This window comes from Lutjanus erythropterus, chromosome 4 (genome assembly GCF_056507025.1).
Source record: "Lutjanus erythropterus isolate fLutEry1 chromosome 4, fLutEry1.hap2, whole genome shotgun sequence".
Classification (NCBI taxonomy): Eukaryota; Metazoa; Chordata; class Actinopteri; order Lutjaniformes; family Lutjanidae; genus Lutjanus; species Lutjanus erythropterus.
In genome coordinates, this window is record NC_139320.1 from 1174272 (window position 1) to 1186969 (window position 12698).

Sequence of the window (12698 nt, forward strand, 5' to 3'; positions counted from 1 at the left end):
CGAAATAGCTGGTAGAATATAGGTGGAGAGGCAGAATGAATACAAACACACATGCATGGCAAGGGTTACGTGATATAGGATGTGCTCCTAACTTTCTAAACAATAAATCTTTAACTTCTACAGTGAGCCAAATAAACATTCACGTTTCATGTCTGAGAAGGGATTGAAAGCAAAGCTGAACAAGATAACAGTAACTTAACAGGTAACAGCTCCAGGGTCTTTATAACGGGTCCCAGATTGCATAAGGTAGAAATGAAAAGAAAGATAACAATGTACAGCCAAGACAGCTGTTGTTTGTTTGATGGTGCCAAAGAGAAACACTTTCTTTTGGCTATGATCTAGTAGCCCCCCAGAAAAACAAGAAAAACAACACCTTCCATTTAAAGCCAACGAGACAGACACACTATCAGGGTACTCAAGGTACAGGCCTTAAAGGCTAATTTGACAGGATTTTCCCAAAAAACACACTCAGATGTGTGTGGTGGTATTTTGTCATTATTTTGCTGTGCTCAGGACACCTTACCACATTGGTATTTGACATCTTGGGAATAAGGCTCAACAATTATCATCTTTCTTATGCATTTACAAACAGCAACTGACAAATCCACAGGAGACAGAACTCTGCCATCAGTAACACATGGAGCAACCACTGTTGACGAGTAAGGACAGCTGAAGGAGATATCACAGTTGTAGGAGGTCAGGATTTGACAAGCTGTCTTGGCCAACACTGATGGGCCATCAGCTGTGTGTGTGAGTGAGAGAGAGAGAGAGAAAGTGTGAAGTATGACAGCAGCCAGCTGTGTTCCCTGGTGCACTGTGTTCTGTGGCCTTGAAAGCACCAAAGTCCTGAGGCTGACATATTTTAATCCTGGCTTTGTCATGCTGTGGGACTCCTCCAGCATTGCTTCATTTCTCAGCCCATTTCCAACCCAACCTTATGCTTTTTAATTAATGCAGTCGAACAGGGAGGCAGCAATTTTACAAATATTATTTAAGAAATTCTGGCAATGAGCTCTTGGGCAGGTTTTCACAAGAGTATTCTTGAGGAATTGCAGGAATGGGGCTCAATTGTTTCTCAACATTTTCTGCTCAAAGTAAGAGGATCTCAGGTTTGAATCCAGAGGAGCAAAAGAAAAGAAAAGAACAGAAAAGAAAGCATCCTGACTGGAATGGACACCCAGAACATCACTAGTAACCACCTACTGTGCATCAGGGGAGGTGAGGTGCCTGGATAGATACTGACAGACGATACCCAACCCAGCCCCAGCCTGTTCAACCTGTCGCTAGCTGGAAAGTGATACAGAAGTATCCAATGCTGTACCACCAGACTGAAGAGCAGCTGCTACCCTCAGGATGTGAAACTGCTTAATTCATCCTCAGTACTACAAGTATATAAAATAGTTTTATTCTTATTTATCCAATCTATGCATATAAATTTAACATTGTTTTTGGTGAGAATCAAAAAAAGAACTCCAACTAATCTCACTTCACAACCCTTGAATAATAATGAATAAATCTACCTTGCAACCTTGAAAAAAGCCAAGGTTGGACAACCAAAAAACTGCTCCAAGGAATCCAGGGGGCCCAAAAGTTTGAGGCTTATCGCAAGTCTAGTTTATGCAAATTTTAGCAAAAATTCATTTGGGAGAACCCAAAAATAAACTGCAAAAAAACTAAACAACATAATAGACCCTTACACAGCCAATATCATCAAAAAGCTGCATGTGCATTTCAACAGAAGTAGTGGTCTCCCATAGTCATCCAGATGAGTTATCAAGCTGCAAATGTTGAAGAAAATATTTTACCAGTACTAAAATCATCAAAATGTCTGGTTGTTGTGTGTACAATAGGTCAGATTCCAGTGGTCAACTGAAGTTCAATTCTGACAGGATCAGAACTGTTTCAGATCATTCAGTAGCATCTATGGCTGGAAGCTATTTAAAGTGTTGACTGGGCTGAGGATGCAATAAAAACTGCTCATGTTTGCAGCAGCCCACTGACAAGCTGTTGTGGTCAGCCATACTTCCACTGCCAAAATGTATGTGCAGCTTCCTCAGTGTTCACAAAATGTAAAAGGGTTTATAAGAACTTTTATTTGTGCCCTTATTTATAACTGGATCTTGAGGCCTTGTCTTGAACAGGGTCCCTATGTCAAAATCTAGGTTTAATTCCTTCACTATTTTTGTCCTTATGTGTTGTATATTTTAAATGTATTTGTGTTTTACAAAATTGCCACACAGCATACATGAGGTCTGGTAGCATTCCAGCATAGAAAAACTGATCACACTGCAGATTTGGAGGAACAGGTTCCAGGCATTAATATAGGCACACTTGATCTTTTTTGCAAACAACAACTGTTTTAAATCATTCAGTAAAACAGAGCAGGATATATTAACTCACTTGAACATGTGTGATTATTAATAAAACCTGTTCAATTAATTAATAATACATACTACTGCTATCATCACCACAACAACTACTACTCCTACTACTATTACTATTTCTAATAATAATGCCAAATAAACCATGAAAGCAGATGTTGAGCCTGGATTGCTGATGACTGACTTTTTAGAAGTAGCTTTGGTATTTCCCATTTTGACTGCTGTGTGTGAATTTTAAGGAAAATAATTTTTTGTTAAGCAGAGTTGGTCGGGCTCGGTTGATATACACATAAATGATGCTGAACCCTGCTGAGATCTGTGTGAGAAGTGTGTGCATGTGTGTTTGTCAGTGCATGTTAGAAGAGGAATCAGTCAGTTTAACAGAGAACTCACCAGGGAACTGGTAGCTGTAACTTGGGGCAAAGCCAGTGTAGCTTCTGCCATATGTAGCTACAATGTTAGGATAACCTGGAGAGAGGAAAAGATATGACTGTTAAGAAAAGCTGAAATTCAAATAATTAAAACTGAAATAATTAAAAACAGATTCACATTTTTCTGTCCACATACAGTATTAAAAACTATGGCAACTATAGGGTTAGGTTAGGCAATATGCAGCTCAAAGCTGTTATGCTCACTTCCAGGTATATATTTTCATTCTACTACTCTAGAGTAGCTTTACATGATTCAAAAAGTTAAAAAAAAAAATCCTTACTCATCTCACAGACAAATCCAGAGAAGTACTGGAAGTTAACAAGCTACCATTGCTGCAGTGGCATCTCTCTATAGTATGAGCACGAATGAATGTGAGCCGTCATAAGAAGTTTACAATTGTCTGCTTTTACACTTACTATTTTTGTGACATTACTTTTAACAGCAATGACTAGGAAGTCGGGAGGAACCTGTGCAGTTCGTGTCAAACTTGATCTTTGGAAGAAACAGAATGCAGAATACACAAACCTTTACCTGCTGCTGTCTGAGAGCAGAAACTCTACAGAGATTCACTGAGTGTAGGACCACCATGTGTCACAGTGGATCAAAAATATTAATAGAAAGGAGCTTTGTTCTTGAAGATCTTCAATACCTGATGGGGAATTTGAATTAATTTGTATTTTATATATTACACAGTACTTCATCACTTAAATATGGCAGAGGTGGTCCATTGTTTTCTCTTCTCCATTATCGATTTCTGGCTGTTGTCACAACCAATGTCTAACTATTGTGCAAAACCTTACATTAATATCACCATCCTAAAAAGAAGCTTCATCAGTTACTGAGTGCCACTGTTTAACATCATCAATCCAATTATCCATGTTGTCACTGTCAGCAGGCAACAGCAGACACAGTGTTGGGAAGGGAACCCCAGAACCGCAAGATCTTGCGAGAGTGAACATTTTGACCGAAATCATGAAAAGGATTCCCTTTTAGACCCAGCCAGCAAACACTGAGAGCGACAGACACAACATGCCACCGCAACAATAGCAGCGCCGCAAGATAGCGGAACAAACAAAGTGGTCAGCAGATTTGTCTATATTGGAAGTCATACTCAGCTCATCCTTTGCCTGAAACAAGCCGTTTTAGCTCCTGTATTAAGGCCCCCCTCCGTAAAAGCCTACTTTGTTCTGACTGGCCACTGTCTGGAAGCCAAGTGAGAGCCAGCACCCAGTGCTTAGGTCACAAGTCACAAATCTGAGGACTTGAGACTTGCTTGACTAACACTGGTAAAAGACTGGACTTTAGATTCATGTCTTGACTTAGACTTGACACAGGAATTTGCATTTTTCTCTGCAGACCAGCAGAAGCCAACACATGAGGCAGTTATCATGGAGGGGGCTAGTCTAAAAATACCCAAACATTTTGTTTCAAGGATTATGTTGTTGATTATGGTGGTAAGAAGAACAAGAACAGCAGTATGCAGGTTCATATGAGAATTACCTTACAGTGTAAGGTAATCTGTGTAAGGCTTACACACTTGCTGTTGTTTATTCTCTGTTCTTTTTCATTATCAGCAAGAGACTTGTTGTCCTCAACATCATCCACTAATGACTGCAGCGGCTTTGGCCACTGTCCATAAAATTCCATGTAAGTCCATGTAAAACTGAAACAACCTCCCAGAGTGCACCTGTAGACCGCAGCCAGCCACTGTCCACTAAGTCCCTGTGGTTGTAGACTGGTTGAATCCCTCAAATAATTAATCTGATGATGAAGAAAATACATTGCTGACACCAGTCTGTAACCCTGTTTTCTTGGTAATAAGCTGCTACAACTTCTCTCTGTGTACTCTTCTTTATTTTCCTGTTAATCTTCACCAAAACAGCCTGGCAGCACAGTACACACAACTTCACTTTATGGGGTCACAGTAGGGTCAAAAAAACTGGCACTGCACTCATACCTGTCCCCCCTAAACAATGACAGGTAGAAACTAATTAGCTCTCAGACAAGAGGGACATTTGCTTATGTAGGTCATATAGAGGTATCAGTATTAAAATGAGACTTTTTCATGACCAGTTAAATACTCCTTATAGTAGCATGAAACAAAAGAACTAAAAACTGTAGTTATAAACTGACAGAACAGAAGCAATACTCCAGAGGCAAGAGAATTAAATAATCAATGAAGTAGTGCTGCAGTGCTTTGTGTGTAAATGCACACACAACATCTCCCTTAATGGACAGTCACACCCTATTTACCACCCAACATCTGCTATTAATCACAATGTTAATTTGTATGACCCGGCCTGCCTGATCTGTGAATTAACCACAGTGAGGTTGTAACTACAATCAGCACATCACTACTGCAGGTGCTCTTCTTCAGCATTATCGCCACTTGTATTCCCTTGTACACCATTTTCATTTTGATAGCCAAGGCTACTATGGGAAATAGCATGATAATTGCTGCCCAATCAGGTCAGTGAGAAAGTTTTAAAATAATAACATTTTGAATCATTCACTCTGCCTCACTAATGCAGCCAATAGGAGAGTCAGTGTAGGCTAAGCTCTGGTGAATAGAGATGCTGTGACAATAGACAAATGCCTTTCATTGTTTCATTGCATTGAATATGCACTTACACGCAAATGTTGTTTACTTACTCAGCATGCCCATGCCCAGCATGAAGGCATCCATAGTGTATGGCAGGCCCCTGGCCCGACCTCGCCCCCCTGGAGGAAACATAACTTCTTTAGGCTGGGCCTTTTTGCATTCTACCTGTGAAGCATGGACAATAAAGACAAGATAAGAACATGAAAATATCTTTTTCAGAATATTTTGTTTGGTGTATCATGGGGGCACGGACACGCTCATACCATTTCATTCCCTGGTCGACAGATATCATCATGAACCTCCATGACTCATACACGTGCACAAACAGAATGGCTGAATATTGCTATAATATTACTTTCATTTGCCAGTCACAGTCAAGAGTAGGGATGTTTCTGGCAACTAATTTCCCTGTTGATTGGATGCAAATTTTAATTTAGACTAGCTGAAAACACTCAGAAAGCAGTTAAAATTTAGCACAATTTACTAATTGATAATGTTAAACACTGTCTGAAAGAATACTGTGTTTGTTAAGAGTCATTTGAAGCCATCACAGTCTGCAATCACCAAATCAGATTTTAAATGCTAGTGAAATGTGGCACTTTGTGCTGTGCAATATGAACATTGCACATTAACCTACAAAACATAACAGCTCACTAAATGCTTCACAGTTTCAGACTAAAAAAGGAACACAGTGTCTGCAGGCAGACATTGTTTACCTGGAGCTGATGTTAGCTGCCAGCCTGCGACACCATGTGGCTAATGTTAGCAGTGCTAGCAGCCATAGTAGTTGCTCTGCTTGCAGGTTAATGTCTGTGTCTGTGCTGAATGTGGTCACATGTTGCTCCAGTCAAGTGGTTATATACCAGTTTATTCTGTCACAGTCTACATTCAACATTATTTTCATTTTCTATATCAAAACACTGCCAAACAGCGCTGGTTTGACGAGCTGTCATCTCTCTGACTTTGCTGATAAAAAATATTCTGGGTTACATGGGTCATCAGGGTATACGCACTGGGCAAGAGGGGCTGCTGTCTGATGGGGCTGCAGCCCCAACTAGTGGTGGGTGGCCGCATAACACCTGAATGAATGAATAAAATATTGATAAGCAGTTTAACCGACTAGTATTTGTGGTGCAGACTAGGGAATCATATAGTCTACTAATCGCACACATCCCTAGTCATTAGTACATTACAATAAGTATATGTAACCTCCAGTGTAACTAAAAGTTCAGTTTTTAGTTTATTTAACAGGGGACATGCACAACACAACCACTAACTAATTCTAACATCTGTGGTTCCTTGGCAGGTAGATATTCAAAAACAACACAGTGCCATACAAATAATTTTCATTTGCCTCTGTTATTTTCTCCTGTTTGGCAGCAGGAACAGCCTGAACTTTGGCTCCAAGCCGCCCAAAATATTTTATTAGATTTCTGGCCTTTTTAAATATTTTTAAAAATCAATAAAAACATTTTAAATATATATTTAAGTCATATATGGAGATGTGTTGCTTAAGTGTGGATGGACAATGTTTTAGAGATCTTTGATGGACTGACAATTCAGCCCTACTGGATTCTCTGTATCACCTGCTGTCATTGACTGTGTACTGTTTACTCAAAGAAAGCTCCTCTACTTCAAGTTACTGTGGACACTGTGACAAATTAAAATACCTAAAGAAGTTGAGGAAGAGTTTGTCACTCTATCTATGGTTCATGAGCTGCTGGAACAGTACAAGGTATTACCTGAGCAACCTAGAAGTGATTGTTGACTCTATGTTTGCCGGCATGGACAATCTTGTTAAAGATGTATTGAGCATGTCCAAAGACATTCAAGACCTTACAGCTAGCCACCAATTTTCACAAGCAGACTTGGATGACCTACAAGCCACCAAAGCATCCAGCACTGAAAAAATCCAAGTTATCTCTGACAGCCTTGCTGATTACCAAACTTCCATATATAATCTGTTTGAGAAGAAGAAACAACCTGCTAATAGATGAAGTGCCAGACTCAAAATCTGAATCTTGGAGTGAGACAGAAATCAAGGCAAAGAAAGCAGTTTCTCATCACCTTAAAATAGACTCCAAGCTTATAGAAATCGAAAAATCTCATTGGAATAGAAAATATGACCATGCTGGACGTCCCAGATCCATTGTGGTTAAACTGCTCTGATACAAAGACAAGGAAGAAATTTTGAAAAGAGCAAAATTCCTTAAAGGCACAAATAGCTTCATCAAACAGGACTTTTCTGAGAATGTGCGCATGAAACGCATGGAACTGCTGCCACAACTCAGAATACAGAGGAAGAAGGAGAACATTGCCTTTCTGAAATATGATCAACTAGTTGTGCATCCTCCTAGATCCAGTTAATCTCCCTCAGCTATCTTTCAGTGACAAATTTCACAGATTTCTAGAAATTATGCTATTATGGGAACTGTTGTCATGTGTGATGCAAATGAGTCAAATTCTATTTCATTAGAAGATTTGACCACTGATCCACAGGATTTAACTGACAGCAAGAATATGATGTATAATGACTGCTTTGATCCGGATATGAACTTCCTCAATTTAAGAAGACACCAAGGTCTATGTGATTATTATCATGAAGAGTTCAATATATTCCCTAAATGTATTATTAGATCAAGGGCATAAAAATATTTTTTCAACTCTTCATTTAAACAAATGCAGTTTACCAAAAAAATATGACCATTTACTCCAGTACCTGTCAACTTTAAATCACACATCTTCAGTGCTTACTCTATTATGACTCAATGATAATATAGCATCTGACTATTCAGTGTCACATTATACTGCTGTGCATTCATGCAGACAAAACAAAAGGAGTGGAGAAATTTTCAGTTTATTGAGAAACAAGAGCTTAGTAACAGCTTTGACAAAACCGTAGTAAAGTAGAATCCCTTTTCACAGAAATACCAACTTCCAGTAGTTTTGGCAGGAAGAATTTTGTAACTGGTTGCATTTATCATCCACCAGATAGTCATGTTAGTATGTTTAATGATGTTCTGTCTTCTACTGCAGAGCTGATGAGTAACAGAGGAAAGGTGTGCATTCTTCTTGGAGACTGTAACATTGATATACTTAAAAGCAAGTCTAATTTATCAGCTGAATTCTGAATTGTTTCAGAATTTTTTATGCATCTTATTTTAATCTTCTCATCTATGAACCATCCAGGATAACAAATAAATCTGCAACTTTGATAGATAATATATTTACAAATTATTTTAATCATATGATCAGCTCTGGATTATTGTTAACTGCCATTTCATATTTAAATTTTTAACCAAAACTCATCCACAAGACAAATATGATGTGAGGATGAAATGTCAAAAGTTCACTAAAAAGAATGAAAACTCATTTATAGCCCTGATGGAGGAAGCCTCATGGGAGGAGGTCTTCAAAAATAAGGATGCTTATCTTCTTCTAGATACTATCCCATCTCAATTGAACTGATGGCATGAGAAATTTAACTAATCTTTCTGACATAACAAATGGCTTCAATGATTTCTTTGTAAATATCAGTCCTTGCTTAGCTAAGGTATAGAGAGTACAGATGAATCCCTCTTGGTGATTATCAAGGAGCAGGATCTCCCCCACCTCTAAAGAGGTACATGACACTATATTGGATATGAAAGATTCTGCAGCAGGACATGATGAAATAAGATCTAGTCTTGTAAAGAAGGTAGTCTTGTCTATTGTCGAGCCCCTCACCCATGTTTTTAAGTTAATCCTAAAAACAGATGTTGTACCAAGCGACCTCAAATTAGCTAAAGTCATTTGGCCATTTAAATCAGGTGATTCTTGCATATTTATTAATTATTGTCCCACATCTGTTTTGCCCAGTTTTTCTCAAGTTTTAGAGTATTAGTTATTACTAGTATATTCAAGAATTTAAAAACATTTAGAAGAGAGCAACATACTGTATAGCCATCAATATGGTTTTTGCAGCTTGTTCATAAATCTCTACAGCTTTAGACAATTAAAAAAAACAGCTGAAGCCTGGGGGCCACTTGCTAATGGGCATGAAGATGTTCACCATGATGGGAGGTTCATCATTAGAAAGGAGCCAGTTTAAAAGGTAGTGTGCCCCCTGCTTTTACTAACTACACATGGGGAGTCAGCATTGATACTTGATGTATAAAAATACAAAGGAGCTCACAGACAGCAGGTGTGTGGTCTATAATACCTCACGCAATACAAAAGTCTCCAGACAGTGAAAGGCTCAGCCAGCCAATGTCTCTTTGCGTGGGCTTTAGTGCCACCCATTTCTGGCCTTGAGGGAAGATGAAGAGTGACGGATGGGTCCGTGCTACTTGGCAGGGCGCAATTAGTAACCCTACAGGTGACAAAAGCAGAGTGGGAATGCGGGCAGGTTGTCAGGCCAGCAGTCAAACAACAAACCACATCCTCAATGACCTTTCTCCTGCTGTTGTTCTTCTTCTTCTTCTTATTATTATTATTATTATCATTATGATTATCATTATCATTATTATTATTATTAACAACAACAACAACAATAATAATAACAATAATAGTAATAATACCCTCAGGTAAAATAGAAATAAGAAATTAGAGAGATAATACACATAATAAGACAAAGCAAATCACAAAAACACAAACAGCATTTTAAAAAAATCACAAATCAGGTCCAAACTTGAACATTTAAATTCATCCAATAGGATGAGGCATTCAAGTCTCTTAAAGGGATAGTGCACCTAAAAATGAATTGAATTCAATCATTATCTACTCACCCTCATGCCAATTGAAGGTTGGGTTTATTGTGTTAGTCTGCAAACTGCTGCTGGAGCTTCACAGGAAAACAGTGTTGCTGAATCTCACAAACAGTGGAAGTAAATGGGGACCAGTTTTCAAACAGAAAAAAACAACCGAAAAAAATAAAATAAATACCTCCATACTTGCTCGTCTAGTCCTGACATGCCATTTGCACACACCGTCACACAACACACACCCAGTTCAGACAGTGTGCATGTGCATGTGAACGTGGCTCTTAGCTAAGAATCTACAGTGAAGATTCAGGCTACAAACATGGTGGAAATAACATTTTTGTGGTCAAGTTAGCATGTTGGGGCTTTATGAGACTTGGATTACACCAGACGAGCAGTATGGAGACATCATATGTTTTTATTCTGTTGTTGTTGTTTTTTTACATTTGAAAACTGGTTACCATTCACTTCCATTGTTTGGGAGATTCTGATTCTTGTGAAACTCCAGTAGTGTTTTGTGGACTAAAAATCAAACTCGTCCTTCGATTGGCATGAGTGTGATTAGATAAAGACTGAATTTTCATTTTTGGGTGAACTATCCCTAAGGTCTTTGTAATTGATTCCATGTATAAAACACAAAGCAGTGAGATTTTGTCAGTTCTGGCTGATGAACAGCTTTTTTAAGAACAAATGTGAGATATCATCAGCTTTGATAAGGAACATTTAGAAACAACATTGATGGTGTGTAATTCTCCTCTTGGTACCAATGAAAACCAGCCTCACAGTACAGTGAAAAGCAGGATATTTATCTCCTGTTATGAAACACAGGCCACAGTGGTAAAGTGCATCTAGTTGCTTTAAGATGGAATGAACACCATGAGTGTACAAATACATCCATGATCAAGCACATGATGGTGGATGTTTGTACTTGATTCCAACCATCATGGTTTTCATCTAATTTACTATTAAGATATGTAATTTAATATTTAAGATTGAAGAAGTTCAGTTTCAGTAACAAAATGCGTATGGATAGCAGGAAGATGTAGGGTACAATTATGGGTTCTTGAGAATAAAACCCATTTTGTGTTATCAGCATTCAGTACATATTTGAGGCAGAACTGAAGAAGAATGTTAAAGGTAGACCGTAATCTTGATAAGGGTGAGTTACACAAGATGTCACAGAGCATTATTGTGCCCATGTACCAAGCATCAGTGATATGGGGGAGGTGAGGTGCCTACAGAGCCCAACGGTTACTAAAAGACAACACCGACTCCAGCCACAGCCTGTTCACCCTACTGCCATCAGACAGGAGATACAGAAATATCCACTACTGTACCACCACACTAGACACCACACTTCTTCCCTCATGCTGTGAGACTGCTTCATTCATCCTCCACACTCCACCATGAAAAAATAGCTTGGTTCATTTCTTTATTTATTCTATTGACTTATTTTTTATTCAACCAATCTAGTGTATACAATTTTAACTTTTACATTTTTTGAAAAGCAAAAAGGGAAATGCAACTTAATTTGGTTATACAACCCTGTTTTTTGTAATAAACTGTGTACATTATAATGACAGGTGTTTTTAAGTAGAGTTCTGTCCTACTCCTGATTTTTGCTTTTTGGTTTTGAGGATTCAGCACCTATCCATAGATACTGGGGTTAAGCATGTTGATTCTTTATATAAACCATGTTAAAGGCTGCTTTATGAACACTGAGATTAATACATTTCCCTGTTGGCGATTCAAGTGCTTTTGCTTTCATTATCTGGCCACCTCAATGCCACTGGGCTTGAATACAGATTTCTTATTGTCCTGTTTTTGTTATAGGTTCAGTGAGACTTGTTGGCCTGAGGGTTGTACTAAGAAGGCAGCTCAACACAGCCAGGCTTTCTATGCATTGGCTGCTTGACAAAACCTAAAACCCTGATCAGAGATAACAGGTGTCACGATGGTGCTCAACCACTTTATTTGTTAATTCAGGCCATCTTCATCAGGCTCTCTGCACACTCTTCATCCATACAAAGTAAAGCAATCGCGGGCCGCCCACTTCAGTCGAAATGAGCAAGTTATTATAATGAAGAGCTATGGAAAATATAAAAAATAGACAGTACTGTGCAAAGTTTCAGGCAAGTGTGAAGAAATTCTGTAAAGTAAGGATGCTTTCAAAAATGTAAAATGTGATTGTTTATTTGTATCAATTTACAAAATGTAAAGTGAGTGAAGACAAGAAAAATTAAAATCAAATCAATATTTGGTGTGACCACCCTTTGCCTTTGCCATGGCAAAAACCATCACCGTTGCTGCAAATAAGGCAGGAGAAGAAGAATCCTGCAGAAAATTACTGATCAACTGAATGCTATCTTACCATGACAACTGCACATTAAACAATAAAACTTCATACAGCAGATTTAAACATGATGCTGTCTCTGGGTGATGATGACAGGGACATGCAGATCACTTATGGTTTTGGCAAAATCAAAGTAAAATGAATGTAAATGATTGAAGAGTTTCTGTGATGAATACACTGATGAACTTTCT

General features: G+C 38.5%; 1 protein-coding gene across 5 annotated transcripts in view; it reads right to left on the reverse strand.

Annotated features, from left to right (window-relative positions):
* The window catches only part of LOC146327339 (RNA-binding protein Musashi homolog 2-like), a 386994-nt gene that overhangs the window by 60305 nt on the left and 313991 nt on the right, over nucleotides 1–12698 (reverse strand). For all 5 annotated transcript variants that reach the window (XM_084716755.1, XM_084716754.1, XM_084716753.1 and 2 more), the window contains exons 9-10: nucleotides 5466–5580; nucleotides 2775–2849 (exon numbers count right to left, since the gene is read on the reverse strand). In XM_084716755.1, the coding sequence (XP_084572881.1) occupies nucleotides 2775–2849; nucleotides 5466–5580 (190 nt within the window). The remainder of the gene's footprint in view (nucleotides 1–2774; nucleotides 2850–5465; nucleotides 5581–12698) is intronic.